The 21,241-nt window shown below is 50.8% G+C and overlaps 1 protein-coding gene across 2 annotated transcripts; it reads left to right on the top strand.

Annotated features, from left to right (window-relative positions):
- The first annotated feature begins 3,934 nt into the window (after positions 1 to 3,934).
- On the top strand, positions 3,935 to 19,725 carry Pigz (phosphatidylinositol glycan anchor biosynthesis class Z). Of its 2 annotated transcripts, none has more exons than XM_048346884.1 (3): positions 3,935 to 3,977; positions 8,983 to 9,177; positions 17,846 to 19,725. In XM_048346884.1, exons 2-3 carry the CDS (start codon positions 9,060 to 9,062, stop codon positions 19,411 to 19,413), a joined length of 1,686 nt encoding a protein of 561 aa, XP_048202841.1. In that variant the 5' UTR covers positions 3,935 to 3,977; positions 8,983 to 9,059; the 3' UTR covers positions 19,414 to 19,725. The 2 variants fall into 2 exon arrangements, with proteins under 2 accessions (XP_048202841.1, XP_048202840.1); XM_048346883.1 differs by lacking the exon at positions 3,935 to 3,977 and adding an exon at positions 5,020 to 5,970.
- The last annotated feature ends 1,516 nt before the right edge of the window (positions 19,726 to 21,241 follow it).

Here is a 21,241-nt window from a genome sequence, read left to right as displayed (position 1 = left end):
CAAGCCTCAAGATTGGTGCAAGCATAGGCATGCGTGCATGCACGCGCGTGCACACACACACACATCCTCACAGGACTCCAAAGAGTTGTCCCCACACAGGGGAGCCCCAATAAGATCCAAGAGTTGAAAACCAAAGAGTCAAGGACCCCTCTAGGGATCCAAAATAGATTTATCAGGCTCATTGGAAATATGTAGACTCTGACCCAGACACCCTAACAACCTATGTGTGGTTGATACAACTTTTATTGGACAGAGCGCTCTTGACATCAAAAGATTACAGCTGGTAGAGAGTGTGGTTGATGTGAGTCCACAGCTTGTGGACACTGCTTATAAGGTTTATATTGCTAGAAAGTGACAATAATCAAAACTGATTCAGGACATTTATACAGTCCCCCAAAAGTGGGTACTTTAGGGGCTGGGAATATGGCTCAGTGGTAGAGTGCTTGCCTAGCATGCCTTCTTAAGTCCTGGGTTCGAATCCTCAGTACCACATAAAAAGAAAAGGCTGGTGCTGTCACTCAAGTGGCAGAGTGCTAGCCTTGAGCAAAAAGAAGCCAGTGACAGTGCTCAGGCCCTGAGTTCAAGCCCTAGGACTGACCCAAAAAAGTGGGTACTTAAAAAAAAAAAAAGAGAAGTGTTGGGCAGGTATCAGCCATGAGTGACGGGAAAGGCAAAGACAACCTAAAATATAATTAATGCTCTTGGCCACAGTTGACCTCAGCCCTGCAGACTGGACCCAGAGGTAGGACTTTCTCACAGGCAATCTTTTTTTTTTTTTGGCCAGGGCTTTGGACTCAGGGCCTAAGCACTGTCCCTGGCTTCTTTTTGCTCAAGGCTAGCACTCTGCCACTTGAGCCACAGCGCCACTTCTGGCCGTTTTCTATATATGTGGTGCTGGGTAATCGAACCCAGGGCTTCATTTATACGAAGCAAGCACTCTTGCCACTAGGCCATATTCCCAGCCCACAGGCAATCTTAATAAGTACTCACACCCAAAGGCTAATTCTCACCCCAGAGACAACCCGTTTTTAGTCTATGGAAAATGTTTGTACTTAAACAACTGTTATTGCTGCCATGGATTATCTCAAAGCAGGAGACAGCCTGGCACCCCAGCCTCCTTGCTGTTTGTGTCATTGTCCTAAACTTTCTCTCCACAGGGACTGGCAGTTGCCTCAGGTTCCAGCAAGACAGGACCAATTGATGGCATCCTTAGGATAAAGAACTGAAACTAAAACTCAGCAGCTCCTTTCAGGATATATGGCTCCCAGCCAAGGACAATTACCTTAAAGATCAGGCTGACACCCTGGAACAGGGGAGTCATGCTCACCTTAAGCCCTCCTGAACTGAGACAACTAGGAGAGCTGGAACTGAGGTAATGACCAGCGAGACCACATCTGCAACTTGGGCTCTTAAACTATGTACAGCTCAGCCTCCTGCCCCTCTCTCTATTTAACTCTCCCATCTATATGAGGTGTGTGAAGATGATCTGAAGGAAGTACCAACTTCTCATGACATAGTGCCATATAAAATTTTTCTGCCATATTTCTTTCCCAACAAAGTTTCCTTTCACTTTCAGTATGTTCAAATCTCACCTGAACTTGGCTTTCTCATGCCAGACACAAGAATTGAGGTATATTATTTGCTAGGTACCAGTGGTTCATGCCTGTAATACTAGCTACACAGGAGGCTGAGTTCTGAGTATTGCAATTAGAAGCTAACCCAGGTGAAGGAAAGCCCATGAGACTCTTGTCTCCAATTAACTTGCAAAGAGCTGGAGCTGTGGCCCAAGTGGTAGAGTACAGCCTTGAGGGCTAAAGCTCAGGCCCAGGGATCAGCACACGCATTTTTGCTCAAGGCTAGTGCTCTGCCGCTTGACCCACAGCTTCACGTCCATGTTTTGAGTGGTTAATTAACTTTCCTTCCCGGTCTGCCAACCCCCTGATCCTCAGATCTCAGCCTTCTGAGTAGCTAGGATTATAATAGGCATGAGCCAGCAGTGCCTGGCCATTTTAATTCTTAAAAGGCTGTGACAAAGCAGTACTTAAGGAAGCCCAAAGATAGATTTTTTAAATAGTCTGTTTGCTTTCTGGAGCAGAGATACTCTGGGGCTGAACTCAGTCATTAAGTTACAGAAAACTGGGAGTGGCACTGTGGCTCAAGTGGTAGAGCACTAGCTTTGAGCTGGAGAGCTCAGAGACAGCTCGCAGGCCCAGAGTTCAAGCCCCACGACCAACAAAAAACAACAACAACACATGTCCCCTGTGAGGCCAGAATGCCCACCAGGAGAACCTCCTCACAGGGGTGGGAACCGAGGGGGGTCTCAGAGGGGCACACCTGTCCAGGCGCAGAGCTTCCTTGAGTTCCACATTGAGCATCAAGTTTAGAGATAAGAAATGTGGTCCCCCCCCCCCCACACACACACACCCCTAGCTTGACATGAACTGATAGATATGGAAAGCCTGGTTTTGGAGAGAAGAAAATAATGATCCATTTGGCCACCCAACACGAGGCCCATACACACTATCTCAAAGGAAACATAGGAGCAGTAGCGCCCCCGGAGGCGGAGGAGGGAAGCGCACACAGCCGGGTCTGCAGGCGCCGGCCTGGAGGCCCGACCCGGGCGGGCGGGCGGGCGGCTCGGCAGCTTCCCTTGAAGGGTGCGAGCGTCTGACCCGATGCTCCTCCGCTCCTGGGTCGGGGGTGCGGAAGGACAGGAGCGGGGTGTCCCTGAACATCCGTGAGGACGTTCCCGCGCGCCCAACCCCCCCCCCCGCGTGGGGAAGTGGAGGCAGGGCGACCCCCGCGGGGCAGCTCTGGGCCGGGCCCGGCGCTGCCTTAGGCGTAAGTGGGGCCTGCAGGGCCTGCAGAGCCCGGGGCAGGGCGTGCTGCTGCGGATCTTCAAAAACCAAACCACCGCAACCGCCCCCCCCCCCGTGCGGTTCGGGAGCCCGGCTCCCGCCAGAGGGCAGCATCGAGGCCGCCCGGCCCGGGAGCCGGGGCCGCGGAGCTCCGCACTGCGGCGCGGGTGGGGCCTCGCGGCGGTGGCGGGGTGGCGGCGCCGCAGCCTCGGGCCTGGGGGTGGGGAGTAGGGGGAGCGGCTCGCCGGGCTGCCCTCCAGGCCGGGCCTGGGGCTCACCCGCCCGCGCCAGCCGGCAGCCGCTCCCCGCGGCCGGCCGGCCTCCTGAGCCATGCGGGCCGGGGCAGCGGGACCCGCTCCCCGCAGGCCGCCCGGCCACACCCAGCGACTCCCATCTCATGACGCCATAACGCCGGGCATCCCCGCCCGCCAGGAGCTCGGGGGTGAAGGGGTGGGCTGGGGGGGGGGTGCGTTCGCTCTTGTTGGGTGCCCAGGATGAACCCAGGGCCTGGCGCAGGCTACGCCAGCGCGCCGCAGCAGAACCACGTCCTCGGCCCGGGGAAGATCCTTTTGGATGGAAGAACCCGGAGGGGCAGCTGGGAGTGGGGGCGCGCGACTGTCATCACGCGCTAGATAGGCTGAGGCCGGAGCCTCGAGAGTTTTACTGCCAACCTGGGCTACGTGGAGAGACTGTCTCAAAAGAAAATAAAATAGCATGGCCGAGAAAGGCTTGGGTGCAATTGCCCTGTGTGCCAGGAGCAGCTCGCCTCTGAGATATTGCAAGCCAAACGAGCTCCCAGGCAGGCAAAGTCAGACCAGGAACTCCCAGGCGTGGCTGCGGCACTGCGGGGGTGGGGGGTGGGGGCTCAGGAGGGGAAGGGCCGCCTCTTCCCGCACCCCCGGAGCCCAGGAAGATGGGTGTAATTCCAGGTCACTGCGCAGAGGCCGCTGGCCGGCGTAGGGCCCCCTGCCTCGCCTCACCCCGCCCGGCCTGGCCCTTTGTCGCTCCCCCCCCCCCCGCCCCCGGGCCTCCAGGCATTAGGTGAAGGCTCTGGCCTGGCCGGACAGTCACCACCAGCCAGCGCCCGGGAGATGCAACCCAGAGGCAGCGGGTGCACGGGTGAGTTGGCCACAGCATCTCTGCAAGTGCTGTTGGACCTAGGGGTGGGGGCACTAGGGAGAACAAATGGGAAGGCAGTTGCGGCCACTTTCTGGCTAGCAGGTGCCAGAAGATTGGAGAGGAGGAAGGGGGGGAGGGCTGTTGGCACCTACCTCCTCCCAGGCACTAGCCTCATACAGGAGTCTGCAGGCTCTGAGCACTGAACTGCCAGGAACCCAGGGGGGAGAGGGGGCTAGAGGTGACATCTCATCAGGGAGGGAGGTGGAGCACATTCTGCACTTTCTAGCACTGGCTTTGGGCCCAGATAGAGCCCTGGGCTTGCGTCCTCTCCTGATACCTGTCTCACCTGGGTATCTGGTGTCCCTCGGTGGCTCCATAACCAGAAATGGCAGAAGCTCAGTGACTCCACTTACAACAGGCACATTATGCTGCCTCACAAATCCCTCAGGAAGCCCACAGCGAAGCCTTTGCCCACTGAGCAACTTCCAGCCTCTGAGGCTACTCTTGGGCCAGGCCTGCCCTCTCAGGTGAGGCAGGCCCCGAGGAGTCACCTGTCGACGAGAATAGGGCAGACCCAGCCCTGAGAGCCAGTCCCAAGCCACCGAAGCCTTTGCATGGGACACTGTGACAAGAACAGTGCTTTTCTTAAAGAGTTTCCCTCACTGTCCCTTCTCTTTATTTATTTTGTAAGGGTACGGGAGTTTAGAGGTTGCACTTAGGGCCCCTGGCGCTCTCTCTTAGCTTACTTAGTTCAGTGCCGCCACCCTACCACTTGAATCACTCGTGTTTCTTCCAGCTTTTTGCTGGTTAATTAGGGACAGGAATGCCATAGATTGTCTGCCCAAGCTGGCACAGAACAAACATCCTCACATCTCAGCTTCCTGAGTAGCTAGGATTGCATGCATGAGTCACCAGTGTTTAGCTATAGTTCCTTCCCAAATGTTACATCCACCGCCCCCCCTTTCCTGGAATCTTCCTGCGACTGTAGAAATGACATTTTGTAGCCTGGAACTGGAGCTTGGAGGTCCTGATGGTTCAAAAATGTGCTAGTTTTCTTCCAGTCTCCTTTCTGTGTGTTCTAACGCATGCTGCACTCTCCCGTTAACCAAAGGATAAGCAAAGCCCTTTGGGCAGCTAAAGGGAGGAGGCAGCCAGCCCCAAATCTTGCAGTGCTTTCAGGGTTAGCCCCCCACCCCCACCCCACCCCTGCAGCCTCAGAGTCCAGGTGAAGATGTAGTGCCACACACAACAAGATGATGGACTTAGAAGCCATCGATCCTCCTGTGTCTGGGGCAGGAGCAGCAGCCTTTGGTTGGGTGTCAGCGGCTCTCTTAAGTCTTAAATCTGTTCCAAAGGCCAGATTGGTATGGGGGCCCAACTTAGGGGGCGCCGCCGGTTTCCTTAAGCCCAGCAGCTGTCAGGAAGAAAATGCGAGGGTAGCAACGTGCGGGCACCGAGCTGCGCTCACTTTAGGCGCCTGAGAAACGTCAGGTGCCAGGAACCAGCCTGGGCCCCGGTTCCCAGCACCAGAGATCAGCCCACGCCCACACCCCGCGCACGCACCCCATGACTGCCGGGAGCTCTGACCGGTCTCTTCCTCCCTTCTCCCCCGCCCCTGCCAGTGTGACCTTTTCCCCGGCCTCCCCCGCGCCGGGCACAGTGAATGGTTCCCGCTTGGCTGTACCCCTGTCACCGAGATGGTCTCTCCCTGCCGCCAGCCCCACACATTCCTCGCACGCGCGCGCAGGGCGCCCCTGTACCCCACGATTGTCACGTCTGCTCCCCTGCACCACAATCCATCTCCGCGGCCCCGCAAGCTGTAGCTTTGCTTCAAAACCTTCCGATCCACACCCATCTCCACCTTCTTGCGCGCTTCGGAGACCCCCAGCCGGAGGAAGGCTGCGCCACCGGCAGGAGAGGACCGCGCGCGCACCGAGCACACCGGTGGGTTCATTTGCGTAAATGCGCGGACTGGCGTCCTGACTGGGTTTCGGTGAGTGTTACGCCCCCCGGAGTTGGCTCCGCCCTCTAGGACACCTGGCTAGAACCCCACTCCTCCAGCCCGGGTCTTTAGCTTGGGGATTCGTTGGGCGGGCAGCCATCCCGACTGGACACCTCTTGTTCTCCAGTCTGGATTGGGTCTGAGAGAGATCTGAGTGGATCCCAAACCTGGGGCCTCCGCAGGCAGGGAATAGGAAGTTGGGTGCAGCGGCTACACAGGCTGAAACTGGTTGTTTCAAAGAGGGGTTAGGGAGTGCTTGAAGGTGAGGGGAGGGGTGGGGGGGAGTCTAGGCAGCTGAAGCAAATGGATAATGAAAAAAACTCATGTCTGAATTATTTTTCCTTTTTTTCACAAGAGCCTGGATGTAGAACTCATATAGATAAATAAAAATTAAGGTTTACAGAGGAAATGCTCTTTCACCATGCACAAGACATAGGGCAAGACCGGCACCCAGCCTAACATTATTATAAATACAAAAAAAAGCAATGATGGGCTGGGAATGTGGGTTAGCAGTAAAGTGCGTGCCTCCCATGCATGAAGCCCTGGGTTTGATTCCTCAGTACCACATAAACAGAAAAGGCCAGAAGTGGCACTGTGGATCAAGTAGAATGCTAGGCTTGAACAAAAGCAGCTCAGGGACAGTGCCCAGGTCCTGAGTTCAAGCCCTAGGACTGGCAAAAAGACAAAACAAAACAAAAAAGACTAGGTAAGTCAATTCCCCTTACTTTCCAAAGGACAGATTCCAAAATGTGGAAAGTTTGGAGGTAAGGATTGAGGTCAATTGGGATAGAGTGTCATTATTATTATTATTATTTTGCCAGTCCTGGGCCTTGAACTCAGGACCTCAGCACTGTCCCTGAGCTTTTTCTATTTATGTGGTACTGAAGAACTGAATCCAGGGCTTCATGTATGCTAGGCAAGCGCTCTACTACTAAGCCACATTCCCAGCCTAGTGTCATTAATTTTTGTGGAGAAATAAGCATAACACATTGAGGTTCCCAAGTTTCCAGAAGTGCAAAACATAAAACAACAACAAAAGAAGTGCCAAAAACAGTGCCATAAGGGTCTGTGGACAGGAAGTGAAGGCCAGGGTGAAGCTATGGGACCTGGATTTGTAGCACACCCTAGTCCTATTTAGGAATGTCACGTTTAACAAATGTCATATTTAGATATTCTGTTAGTCAGGGCTCTCCAGAACACCAGAATCAGTAGAAAACTGGCATGTGTGCGTTCTAAGGCTGGAACTCAGGGCCCAGGCACTGTTCCTGAGCTTTTTTGCTCAAAGCTAGCACTCTACCACTGGAGCCACAGCACCACTACTGGCTTTTCTGTAGTTACTTGGAGATAAGCGCCTCACGGATTTTCTTGTCAGGACTGGCTTCAGACAGGGATACTCACTCTTCTGAGTAGCTAGGATTCCAGGTGTGAGCCACCAGTGCCCAGCTGGCTTTGTGGTGTTTTTTTTTAACTGAGAATTGGCTTACACAGCCGTAGAGACTCGTGTCTAGAGAAACAGAATCTCATACTGCAATACCTGAGGAGTGTAACTCCAAGTCCTAGCTCAAAGGCTTGAGAATTGAGGTCCAGGCAGAAGTGGGAGTGCTTGTATAAGTCCCAGAGGCTCAAGAACAGGAATGTTCATGTTTCAGAGCAGAAAGTTAAATGTCCCCACTGAAGAAGAGGGAGAAAATTCACCCTCCACCTTGAAGTGACTGGGTATTCAAACCCATACTTAGTAAAGGTACTCAGCTCATCCTCCTGTCCATATGCTAATCCCTTCCTGAAACATTTTCATCAACACTTCAAGAAATAAGGTCTTACCAGCTACCTGGCTGTCTCAACCTAGTCAAGCTGTCATTAAAAAAGGGGGGGGGGGCGCTGGGAATATGGCCTAGTGGCAAAAGAGCTTGCCTCATATACATGAAGCCCCGGGTTCAATTCCCCAGTACCACATATATGGAAAACGGCCAGAATTGGCACTGTGGCTCAAGTGGCAGTGTGCTAGCCTTGAGCAAAAGGAAGCCAGGGACAGTGCTCAGGCCCTGAGTCCAAGGCCCAGGACTGGCAAAAAAAAAAAAAAAAAAAGAAAAAGGCTTGGTGCAGAGGCTCATGCCTATAATCCTGGCTACTCAGGAGGCTGAGATTTGAGCATCTCAATTTGAAGCCATCCCTGACAGAAAAGTTGGTGAGACCCTTATCTCCAATGAACCAGCAAAAAGCCAGAAGAAGAGGCATGGCTCAAGTGGAGGAGCATCATCCATGTTTGAAAAAGCTAAACAAGAGCACAAAGTACTGAGTTCCAGCCCCAGTATCTTCACACATAGGGGGAAAATATGAAGTGGAACTGTAGTTCAAGTGGTGGAGCACCACCAACCTTGAGCGAGAAAGCTAAGGGACAACACTTAGACAAGAGTTCAGCCCTATCATCCACATAAAGAAAAACCACCAGAGTTTTAACATGGTGTTATGCACCTTCAGTCTTGCTATTTGGGAGATTGATAGGAGGATCAAAGCAGATTGGTTGGACTCTATCCAAAAAAAAAAAAAGTAAAGCAAAATGACCTAGTTCTGTGGCTCAGTGGAAGAATGACTAACTAGCAAACAAAAGATCCTCTGAGTTCAAACCCTAGTACTGCCAAGAAAATTCTTTTGACCATGTATAGATCCTTAGTAAATACAATTAGAAAATAATAATCAACAGAGGTCTCTTTCTCCATCTACAAAATGGGGATAATAAGACCTACTGCCTTAGGCTATGAAAAGAGGTAATGAGATACAAATGTCAAGTGTATCATCATCATCATTTTTTAAGACAAAGTTCATCTGTGTAGCCCAGGTTGATTCTTGTGATTCTCCAGTCTCAGCCTCCTGAGTGATGGGATTATAGGCATTTACCATCACATACAGCTTATCATCATTTCCATATAGATCCATTTTGAGTTTGTTCAGACAGTTTAAGATATAATTTACATTACAATAACTATCAAATGTTACCCTCAACAGATGCAAAATTGTGGATCCAGAACAGCACCAAACTCATTTCAGGCTCTGGGCCAGATGTGTAACAACTGGATCTGAAGATGGCAGCCAGGTTACTCTGGGGCAGCCTCAGCCTACTGCGAGTGCTATGGTGCCTCCTCCCTCAGACAGGCTACGTGCATCCAGATGAGTTCTTCCAGTCACCTGAGGTCATGGCAGGTAAAGCTCCTGGGTGAGGTTGAGATCTGGTTGGCTGGCTGGCTATTCAGTGGGGAGGGATGAGCATGCAGCCCCACTGGGATAAGAAATTGGAAATGGGAACTTTGTATCTCCTTCCTGCTGTGCTGACCACAGGCCTTGTGGATGATACTAATAAAACACCAGTCTCCTAGATGTCTTCCTGCTCCACCCAACAGGTCACTCAGAATGAATACTGGTAGGAGTTTGTTACAGAAAAATGAACAGACCATGGAGAAACCAAGAGAAACACTCAGAGAAGTAGGCGTAACTCTGGTTTATTATGCCAGCAGGCCCAAAGGGCTTCCTACTCCAAACTCTGAGCCCCCAGTCTCCAGACTTCAAAGTCCATATAGGATGACTGGGGGCTAGAGAGGGCTGGACTCCTAGTGCTGGGCTGGTTGCTGATAGGTGAGTTTAAACTAGGGGAGGGGTTTGCTGTGGGAACCACAGTTAAGTTTAGGTTGGGAGCCAGATACAGGAGTGGAGCAGTGAGCATAGGCTGAGCCAGGTCACCATTCAGGGGGTCTGAAGAGATTACAGGTCACACTTAGATGTCACATTCTTCCAGGAGTCTTCAGAAATTGTGTGTTGTGTGAAGGTTAACCTTTAAGCGAAGTTTTACAAGCAGGTGAGTAAGATGACAGTAGTAGTTTACCACAGTGGCAATTTCCCAGCAGTGTTCTGGACTGTGCTGGAAGTCCTGCCCTATCTCATTGCAGGCTTTTGTGCCAGCCTTCTTGACATCCCCTCTCCTTTTTATGCCTTTTCTAGCAGGAATGGGCACTAGTCTTCTGTAAGATTTATCCACCTCAAGAGCGTCTTCAGTTTGATAGCCTTTTGGCTTGAGCTAATAAACTTAGCCACGTTTAGCAAACAAGGACCAAAGGTGAAGGCAAGGCCAGTGACCAGTAAGGGTCCAAGAAAAGGAGACAACCGTAGGAGCCAGGTCTAGAAAGCCCCTCACCATGAGGATTCTTCCCTACGGTAAGTTTCTGGAGCTGGGATGCATTTTCAGCCTTGGTCCATGGACTCCCTTACCCCTCCAGACTTACTGACATAGAACAGCACTCTGGGGGCAAACAAGTCTAAGCTCTTCCTGTTTGGGAGGACTGCACTTGCCAATGGGTCTATTTGGTCTTGGAGGTTACAGACTGAGGTTACATTTGAGAGATCTTGACCTATCTGTTTTGAGGGTTGTTGACATTGGACTTGGGACAGCTCGATTTGGGTAGCCCCTGCTGCACTGGCTGCTCCCATACCTACAAGAAGTGGGACTGTGACAGGCACTCTTCTTACTTAGGGGTGTACCCCGGAAGGTTTGGGACTTTGTCCCCTGGAACCACTCTGAAGGCTGGAAAAAGCTTTACCATGGCACATGTCCCTACCCTAGTCAAACAGAGTCAATGGAAGATTCCATTGCAAAGTGGGTGCCATCAGGTACGCCGAGGAATTTGCTGAGCCTGAGCCCAAGGAGATGCAGTTAGCCTTGCAAGAGGCATTCCCCACACTTGGAAGGGAAAGGGGACTGGGCTCCAGGGCACCTCTGAGGTTGTATGTGAGGTTCAATATTACCCCAAGCCCTGCATACCCAGTGGCTCCCAGGTGAAGGCAGGGAGCCAACAGTCTGGAACCAGATCTGGGTTGGTTTGGTTAAAAGTCCCATGGTGGCATCATTTAGGGATAGGATTCCATGGGATTGAGGAAGACCATGGGGCCTGTGCCAGCCTGGAGCCTCTGTTGTAAAGCTTTCCATGAATGAGTGAGGGCCAAGCTATCAACCTGACCCATGGGGTTAACAACTTTTGTATACGGCTATGCCTCTGGCATAGATCCTTATTCCTAAGATCCTTCCGGTGAACAGCCTGCGTCAGAAAGGTTGCTAACAGTGAGCTGGATGGCATTGCAACGAGTCATTATAGTCTTTGGGGACCTGAACGATCCTAAGTGTCAGTGGCTGCCCACGCTACACATTCCCACCAGCGACAGGGCACGTGGTGGTCACAGCCTAGGCAGTCAGGAAGACTTCTAGGGCACATTTAGTTTTCATGGTTAGAGTACCATTGTTGCCAGGATAGGTTCCCGCAATTTAAGTTTGGCTTTATGGAGGAGTAAATATCAAATTGGAGGGTTACTGAGCTTTTTCCAGTCCTCTATCTGGTTTGGTTTAGAATTTGTTTGCTTCCCTCAATTACGGAGACCTGGAGCCACAGTGACGCAGAGCCAAGAGATGCCAGGAGGCCTGGGGTGCCGACTGTCATACACCAGAGGCATCTTGGTGCCCCGTGCCCAATATCTGAGTGCTATAACAGGAATTCACTACAAGAGGGCCCACAGCACTTTCTGCTTCCAGTCCCATCCCTGCAATGCCACAGTGGTTAAGCCTACAGCAAATAGGGCCACCGGACAGATTAGCAAGGTGAGGGGCAAGAAGGGGTCATAGGAGTCTTGATGGACAATTCCTCAGGCTCCGGCTTTATGTTGACCAGCCTGCTTCCAGGGTGCAGGGAGCAGGGCTGGTGATCCTGCAGAAAACTACTAGGCCATCTTCTGGGGCTTCAGTTTGAGATGGCTGGCCAGATCCCAAGCTGTCTGCCACCAGTCAGGATCATCAGGGGCCACTGCCTTCTCTGTCTGCCCAGGAGTGGTGGATCTAGGGAATGACACCTGCAACTTGAACAGTGATCGGGGTATCCAATATTACCATATTGAGGTCCCAGCCAGGTGAGTTGGAGTGGCTCCTTTTTCCAAACCTTTTTTGTTTGTTTTTTGTTTTTTGCCAGTCCTAAACCTTGAGCCTTGAGTCTTGAGTCCTAAGCCTGAACACTGTCCCTGGCTTCTTTTTGCTCAAGGCTAGCACTCTGCCACGTGAGCCACAGCGCCACTTCTGGCCATTTTATATATATATATATATATATGGTGCTAGGGAATCAAACCCAGGGCTTCATGAATATGAGGCAAGTACTCTTGCCACTAGGTCATATTCCCAGCCCCCTTTTTCCAATCTTTTATACATACCATGTCACCTGGCTGATGAGTGACATCAATTTCCCATAGAATAGGGACCTTCTGTAGGACATCTCAGGAAATGTAATGTAGGGTCATTCCCAAGGCCTGGAGATGCCTGGACATTCCCAAGTCCTCAATATGTTTTAGGTTCCCCCACCCCCACCCCGCGCCCACCGGCCCACACATACCTTAGCCTGCCTATTAAAGGAAGCGGTGCACCATAAAGAATTCAGAAGGTGAGTACCCAGAGGGCCTTAGGGTACAGCATGCCCAAAATAAAATGAAAGGAAGCATCTGTACCCAAGGGGACTGGATTTCCTGGCACAGTTTGGCTAAGAGTCATTTTGAGGATCTGATTCATGTGCTCAACTTTCCCTGAGCTCCAGGGCCCATAGGTTGCATGTAGCTTCCATTTTATTGCTGGTACTTTGGTGATGCCCTGGGTGGTTTGGCCACAAAGCCCAAAGAGGACTTGTAAAGAGGAAGTCCATACCTGGGGAGAACTTCTCTCAGTAGGGCCTTCACCCCTTCTCGTGCCTTCTTTTTTTTTTTGCCAGTCGTGGGCCTTGGACTCAGGGCCTGAGCACTGTCCCTGGCTTCTTCCCTCTCAAGGCTAGCACTCTGCCACTTGAGCCACAGCGCCGCTTCTGGCCGTTTTCTGTATATGTGGTGCTGGGGAATCGAACCTAGGGCCTCGTGTATCCGAGGCAGGCACTCTTGCCACTAGGCTATATCCCCAGTCCCCTCGTGCCTTCTTACTGTGGGCTGGACATGCTTTGCCCCATCCCAAGTAGGTGCAGACTAGGACTGAAAGGTATTGATATCCCTGACAGGGTTTGACTGGGTTTTCAAAGGCTGTGGTGCCCATTGCTTGTATACTTGGGCTTGGCCTGGGTCCCTGGTGTGCATTATTTTGTGTACTTGTGGTATACGTAGCACTTATTTGGGCATATAGTGTAGGCAGTTTTGAGATGAAATAGTATCTACTTAGCATGTTTTTCATAGCTGTTTTCCCCAGCTCATGATATTGTTACTTTTTTTTTCTGTCAGTCATGGGGCTTGAACTCAGAGCCTTGGCACTGTCCCTGAGCTCTTTTTGCTCAAGACTAATGCTCTACCACTTGAATTACAGCACCACTTTTGGTTTTCGGGTGGTTAATTGGAGATAAGAGTCTTATGGACTTTCCTGCCCAGGCTAGCTTTCAACCTCTATCTTCAGACTCCTGAGTAGCTAGGATTACAGGTGTGAGCCACCAGCACATGGCCAGAATACTATTTTTATTAGAGGAACAGCTGTGACACTGGGGACTATGAGTCTCTGGTCAGGCAGCTGCCACTAGCCCTCTTCTTCCTTCATCCCCCTTTCATCTCCTGCCCCTTACGCCTCCTCCTTGATGTAAGTGGGGACAGGAGGCAATTCTGGGGCCGATGCACATTTTGCAGTTTGTTCTAGCTCTCCAGGTGAGCTCAGCTTTTCCGCTGCCTCTCTTGCCACCTGCCCTGCTGACATGATCCATGCCCCTTTGATGCCCCCTACAGGGCACAACCCTCACTTCTAGCCATTGGAAGATTTCTCCTTTGTTTTTAATTTCTCTTCCCCCTGCTGTAAGCACTTCTCTTTCCTTGCAGATGGCCCTGTGTATATGTAGAGAAAGCGTACTTGGAGTCCTTGCAGATGTTTGCCCGCGTTCCTCCTGCATGTTGTAACGCCTGAATTCAAGCCCAGAATTCAGCTTGTCATGCAGACTACCCCCGGAACAAGCCCCTGCCTATGTGATGTCACTTATGGTGGTGAAAGCAAATGCAGCTTTTTGTTGTCCTGTCCCACTCGGACAAAGCTACTTCCATCTGTAAAGAGTTCAAGTTCTGGGTTTGGGAGGGGAACATCTGTGGCAATGTAACATTGATCTCTTGTCCCAGGGAGAGCTGTCAGCCTCCCTGATCAGGACCACTGTGGCCACTAAGTCATGGCAGCCACCCTGATGCCATTAGGTGCGGGGACTTTGACAGTCCACGCGCTGTTGCTATGGGCACAGCATCTGGGTAAGGTCACCTGGGGCTGTGTAGTTCTTTTCATGGAAGAGGTCAAACGGCCACATTATGTCAGGCGGGGCTTGCCAGGAGCAGGTCATCTACATACTGGAGCAGTGTGAGTTCTGGGAAGATGGACACATCTGTTGCTAGGGCTTCCCTGCATATTGTGGGTGGTTTTTATTTATTTTTGTTACTATAAAGATGATGTACAGAAGGGTTGCAGTTACATAAGTGAAGAATATATTTCTTTTTGGACATGGTCACCCCTTCCCTCACCGCTGTGTGTCAGTTTTCAAAGCCCTGTGGCACCCTGGTCCAGGTCATCTGGGTTTTTCTGCCAGGGCTGGGATCTTCCCATTTGAAGGCAAATGGGGGCTGACTGCCTGGAGTCATGCAGATGCAGAAGAAAGCATCTTTCAGTTCTACACAGGTAAACTAGGTTGCTTGTGGAAACAGGAGGATCAGGAGAGTATAGTGATGGGGACCACTGGGTGCAACACAACAGCAGCACTGCTGATTGCTTACAGGTCTTACACATATTGGTGGTCATTTCCTCCTGCTTTCCTGACTGGCAGGAGTGGAGTTCTGTGGCAACTGGCATTCAACCACTGTACCTGTATCTTTGAGCCTCTGAAGATGAACACCTAGTCGTGCCTCCCGGGGTATCACGTATTGCCCCTGCCTGACAGGGTGGGTACCAGGTTTGAGATCTACCACTGGAGGGGCATGGTTGTGGGCCAGGCTAGGGGCCCCCTTTTCAGCCCAAACTTCTGGAAAAATCTTCCAATAGGCAGGTGGGCTTGTCGGGCTCTCTTCCTTTTGGTTACAGTTTAGGATGGGGAGAGGGATACAGGAGCAGAACAGGATCATACTCTGAGGTCACCTTCTTTCAAGAGTCTTCAGAATTCATGTTATGTTCAGATTAACCTTTAAGCAGTTTTACAAGCAGGTAGTTACAGTAACAGTAGTGGTGGTTTATAACAATAGCAGTTGCCCAGCAGTTTTCCCTCCCATTAGAGAGGCCTATCTCATTTCAGGTTTCTGTGCCTAATGTCAGCCAAGCTCCTTGACAAGTTCTCGGTGGAATGATTTGAGTCAGGCTTTCCCAGGGGCCAGGATGCTTACACAGGATGTGATCTGAGGCAGTAACACTTTTCTCCTGTAGGTTCCCTGGAAGGAGTGCCTACTCCCTTTAAGGTCATATTTTGTGAGTCATATATCTTTTGCTCATTTATACCCCACTAGACAAAATGTACCACGTGACCTCACCTAGCCACAAGGGAAGCTGGGAATAACCTTTACATCTGACCCAAGTGCCTGGCTAATGAAACGAAGAAAGAAAGGGGAAATGATATTTGGGAGACCTCCAGCTAGCTGTGCCAGTGTTCAACAGTGGATTTGTTTTTAAGTTTTAGCAAGGATTTCTTTTAGCATAACAAGGTTAAAGTAGGGAGAAAGAGAGAAACAGTCCCTGCTCTTTAAGCAGGAATTGGAAGTTAAAGACTCCAAATGGCAGATGTTACCTACTACCTTTACTCTATCTGAGCTGGGGTAATGTATGTGGTCATGTTGTCTAGCAGCCCCCAACCCTAGGTAGCAAAGATGAGTGTTACTCAGTCTTAAATGTGGAGATGTTCATAACTGTAATCCTAGCTGCACAAGAAGCTGAGATCTGAGGATGGGGGTTCAAAGCCAGCCTAAGCATGAGATTCTTATATCAAATTAATGACCAAAAAAGCAAGAAGTAGAGCTATGGCTCAAATAGCAGAGCACTAACCTTGAGCAAAAAGCTCAGGCACAAGGTCACAGACTCACATACACACACAAATATGGAGATATCTCTGGAGCTACCCAAACTAGTGACAGTAGGTGAGCTTTTTAGGGCTTCCTTTTCTCAAATATGGATCTAATCTTACTACCCATTTACAGAGTTGCCAGGTTTAGAAGGCAGTTTAAGATAGCTAGCCCCTTTTAGGTCTCCCAGCCCTTGTAACTTGAAGTTTAATTGACACTAATTCTGTGTCTAGGCCTTTTTATATTTATTAAAAACAATATAATTTCCCTGTCTCCTCACCTATCTCTCCTGCCTCAACTTGACAGCCAAGATACTCAGAAAAGTGCCTTAAGTTGGCCAAGCTACTTTCCTCCCCTGTGCATATTCCTGATCCTGCTGGCAATGTTAGGAAAATCCCAGCTTTTTGCTGGTTATTTTGGAGATGGAATCTTGAGGACTTTTTTGCCCAGGCTTGACTTCCAATTAGACCCTCCTCATCTCAGCCTCCTAAGTAGCTAGGAATACAGGTGTGAGCCACTGGCATCCAGCTGCAACAAGTTATTTTTTTTAAGACTTTCTACTGCTTGGACACTTTCTTTTATAATAATAACTGTAATAAGACAGGCACCAGTGGCTCACACCTGTAATCCTAGGTACTCAGGAGGCTGAGATGTGAGGATCATGGTTCAAAGCCAATCCAGGCAGGAAAGTCGGATAAACTACTCAGAAAAAGCTGGAAGTGGTGCTATGGCTCAAGTGGCAGCGCTCTAGCCTTGAGCAAAAAGAAGCTCGGGCCCAGAGTTCAATCCCCAGGACCAGCAATAAAATAAAATAAAAATAATAATAGGTATTGGCAATATTAGGTTCAAACTCATTGCTGTTGCACTTGATCTATGCACACAGCCATAAGTTTTGGCAGCTTTGTGTATTTTTTGAGAGTCTTTCTATGTATTTCAGGCTAGCCTCGAATTTGTGGTTCTCCTGCCTCAGCCTCCTAAGTGCTGGGATTATAGGTACATAACATCACACCTGGCTTGAATACAAAGTCTACTCATTTCTGGTCATCACTCTCACACCCCTCTCTCCTGAGACAGAGCCAAACTCCATCACAAAGACTGGTGTTTGACTCTGAGATCAGAGAAGAGGAATACAGCCTTCTTCTATTCCTCCCCATCCCTTTCCCAGAATACACTGTCACCGCATTTCCCAGGTGTGGTTCCTACTGCCCTCTTCACAAGGTGAGGCCTCGCCTACCTTGAGTTTCCTTCCTGTACAAAACCCATCACACACCTAGCAGTTTACAACTTGACCCATTTGTTAGTTTTGCAATCTGGTTCCTGTTCTGGCGTGGGCATTCTGCTCAAGGTATCATAAGGTTGAAATGGACGTATAGGCCTGGGCTCAGTTCTTGTTTGGCAGTGCTGGGGGAACCATGGGCTTCCAAACTCATTCTTGTTATTGGCAGAATTCAGTTCACACAACCATGGAACTGCAGTAGGTATTTTTTCACCATCAGTGCCTGGAAGCCATCTGCGTTCCTTGCCAACAGCCTCTTCTGTCCTCTAGCAAGCTAAAAGAATCACTGAAGCTTTGACTATTGCCTCCTCTGTATCCAGGTGGAGCAAACTGCTCTTACCGAGCTGGCTTAGTCAGGTCAAGCCCACCTGAGCATCTGTTTGTCGGTTTCTCCCGTAAAACACACTTCATCAAGAGAGAAAAGTCCACCTGGTACAGTCTCCGGGGTTGTGCAGGAGTGTCTACTAGCGGGCAGGCAAGCTGGGGGTGCACATCCGAGCTTGGAACTGGCTCACCTCTGCCTTTTTCTCTCTGCAGAGGACATCCTGGGAGTTCAGGCCACACGGCCCTGGGAGTTTTACCCCAGCAGCTCCTGCCGCACAGTGGTCTTCCCACTGCTGACCTCAGGCTCTGCCTTCTGGTTGCTCAGACTCTGGGAAAACCTGGGGCCATGGCCTGGCCCAGTGAGTGGCTATGTGCTGCTGGTGGGGCCCCGGCTCCTCCTCACTGCCCTCTCCTTTGCCCTGGATGGAGCTGTGTACCATCTAGCCCCTCTGTGGGGGGCAGATCGCTGGAACGCCCTGGCCCTGCTGTCTGGCTCCTATGTCACCCTGGTTTTTTACACAAGGACCTTCTCCAATGCCATCGAAGGACTGCTCTTCACATGGCTGCTGGTCCTGGTGTCCCCTCATGTGTCATGGAGTCCCAGGCCCGACAAACATGCCCCAGGGCCACGGTGGCACAGCTGGCTTCTTGGGGCCATTGTAGCTGCTGGCTTCTTCAACCGGCCCACCTTTCTGGCCTTTGCTCTGGTCCCCCTCGTCCTCTGGGGTGTTCGTGGAACCATGGTCCCTGGCTTCAAGGCACTGACCCGAGAGGCACTGGCACTGCTCCCTGGGGTGGCCCTCACTGCAGTGGTGTTTGTGGTCTCAGACAGCTGGTACTTCTCTAGCCTCTCTAGATCTAGTAGCCTTGTCCTTACACCTGTCAACTTCTTGCACTACAACCTGGACCCTCAAAACCTTGCAAAGCATGGCACCCACGTGCGGCTCACTCACCTGGCAGTCAATGGCTTTCTGCTTTTTGGTGTGCTGCATGCTGAGGCACTGCAGGCTGCATGGCAAGAGCTGCAAGTAGGCCTCCGGGCCTTTGCACAAATGGGCCTCCAGAGGATGCCAGGTGCCCAGGGTTGGCTGTGGAGCCCCAGGTCTTATCTTCTTCTCCTCTACTTCATGCCACTGGCCCTGCTGTCTGCCTTTAGCCACCAGGAGGCGCGGTTCCTGATCCCCCTCATCGTGCCCCTAGTCCTGCTCTGTAGTCCACGAATCCGACCTGTGCCCTGGAAGGGTACCCTGGTCCTCTCCAATGCCCTGGGTGCCCTCTTCTTTGGCTGCCTGCATCAGGGGGGCCTGGTACCAGGCCTAAAGTACTTGGAGCAGGTGGTCCACACACCTAGGCTCTCAAGCGTGCCTACCCACTACACACTCCTCTTCTCTCACACCTACATGCCCCCTCAGCACCTTCTCCACCTTCCTGGTCTCCATTCACCTGTGGAGGTGGTGGATATGGGTGGGACTGAGGACTGGGTCCTGTGTCAAATGCTGAACAACCTCACCAAACAACCCTCCTGCCAGATAGCCGGTGGGCCGTGGCTCTGCCGCTTCTTCGTGGTGACCCCTGGGACCACAAGGCATGCCGTGGAGAAATGCAGCTTTCCCCTCAAGAATGAAACACGCATGTTTCCCCACTTGACCCTGGAGGACCCACCAGCCCTATCCTCCCTGCTGAGTGGGGCTTGGAGGGACTACCTTAGTCTTCACATCATGGAACTGGAGAAGACATCTGAAAACATGACAGAGCAGCTGCAGCCCAAGATCCAGCCATAGGAAGAGTCACTTCACCTTCACAGGCATCTGGGCTGGAACACTGCAACAGGGCCCTGGTTCTCCTTCAGGATTCCCACTGTCTCCTCTCTGGGCACAGCCATTGATGGTTTTGCTTTCTGAGTGAGCTCCTTTCCCTCGACACCAAAGATCTAACTAGTCAGTCCCAATGCCAAGCTTCCCAAAGAATTCCAATATAACCCATGGGACCCACGTCTGTTCCTGTTCTATTCCTTTTGGCCACTGTAATGTTTCAAATGTATAATAGCACCTGGTTGTAAAAGACAATGAACTGCTAATGACATTCCCAAATGACCTCTCTTAAGCTTTCTATGATGTCTTACTGCTTGCTATCAGGACAATCAAGGCCAATGGACCTTGCAGACACTTGAGAGGCATTGTGGTGGAGTAAACAGGTTGCTGCATTCAGAAGATCCAAGATCTAGTCCCTGCCACATACTACCTGTGATCCTGAGAAAGCCCCACCCCATTGCTTGGTCTACACAACAGATCATAGGAACGCCGAGGTATCCACCACAAATACTGCCATTCCTGGAGTTACTGCATGTCTTCAAGCTCGAAGAGCATGTCTCTCACAAGCTCTTAAACCATGTAAAGTGAGAGCTGTGTTATTTAAGGGCATTTTGGTGCCTGCTATCACAGTTATTTGATTAGTCCCCAAACAAATCATTTTGGAAAATTGGTAGGAAACCCTCCAGCCTTTTCTGTTCCTTGTCTTTAAAAATTACTCTCCCAGGGCTGGGGATATGGCCTAGTGGCAAAGAGTGCTTGCCTCATATACATGAAGCCCTGGGTTCGATTCCCCAGCACCACATATATACAAAATGGCCAGAAGTGGCCTGTGGCTCAAGGGGCAGAGTGCTAGCCTTGAGCAAAAAGAAGCCCGGGACAGTGCTCAGGCCCTGAGTCCAAGGCCAGGACTGGCCAAAAAAAAAAAAAAAAAAATTACTCTCCCAGGGCCTGGGATAGTGCTTGTTTAGCATGCCCAAGACTCTGGGCTCAATCCCCTAACACACACTATTCTCTGGACTCACCCTCCCCACCCCCCCACACACATTATTCTCCCAGAGTAAGAAGCCAATGTTTCCCCTCTGACCACACACACACTGCTTGTCTTAGACTCTGTCAACCTGACTCTCTGGGAACTAAGACCACACAATGCTCAGTAGCTGGTAAGGAGCCCAAGTTTTCTAGATTTCATATTTAGGGGTTGGGGATTTAGCCCAGTGGAAGAGCACTTGCCTAGCAAATGCAATGCACTGAATTTAGACCTCAGAATTGGAAACAAAAAAATACCAATAAGACAGTTATATGTCATGACTAACCCACCTAGAGGAGCTAAAATGGCAGGTCATTACATATACAATGAATTTCTTAATCATGGGAAAATGACCATAGTTTGCATCTAGAGCTTCAAAACTGGGGAATGGAAATTCTGCTAGCTTGTTTCATGGTGGGTAGTAATAATTTTACTGCCCAGTGGTGATGGAAAGGGCAGCTCCCAAGGAGCAGGGTAAATGCTGCCGAGGACTGCAATTAAAGACATGGGCCCTGGACTGTAATTAAAGACATGGGATCTCCTATAGGATGGTGCTAAAATGTGTGCCTTCGCTACTCTTGCAAAGCTTTGGGCAACTTGAGAAGTGGCAATTTTCTCCCAAGTCTGTGGTTGTAAGAAGCTATACAAGCCACACGGAATGTAATTAGCAAACGCCAGGGCAGAATAGACAGCCAACATGTTGATTATATGCATTTGCCGGCCCTGGGGCTTGAACTCGGGAGCCTGTGCACTGTCCCTGAGCTTCTTTTG

Source organism: Perognathus longimembris, chromosome 5 (assembly GCF_023159225.1).
Source record: "Perognathus longimembris pacificus isolate PPM17 chromosome 5, ASM2315922v1, whole genome shotgun sequence".
Lineage (NCBI taxonomy): Eukaryota > Metazoa > Chordata > Mammalia > Rodentia > Heteromyidae > Perognathus > Perognathus longimembris.
The sequence above is the reverse complement of the archived record's forward strand: the minus strand, read 5'-3'. Positions and strand labels throughout refer to the sequence as shown.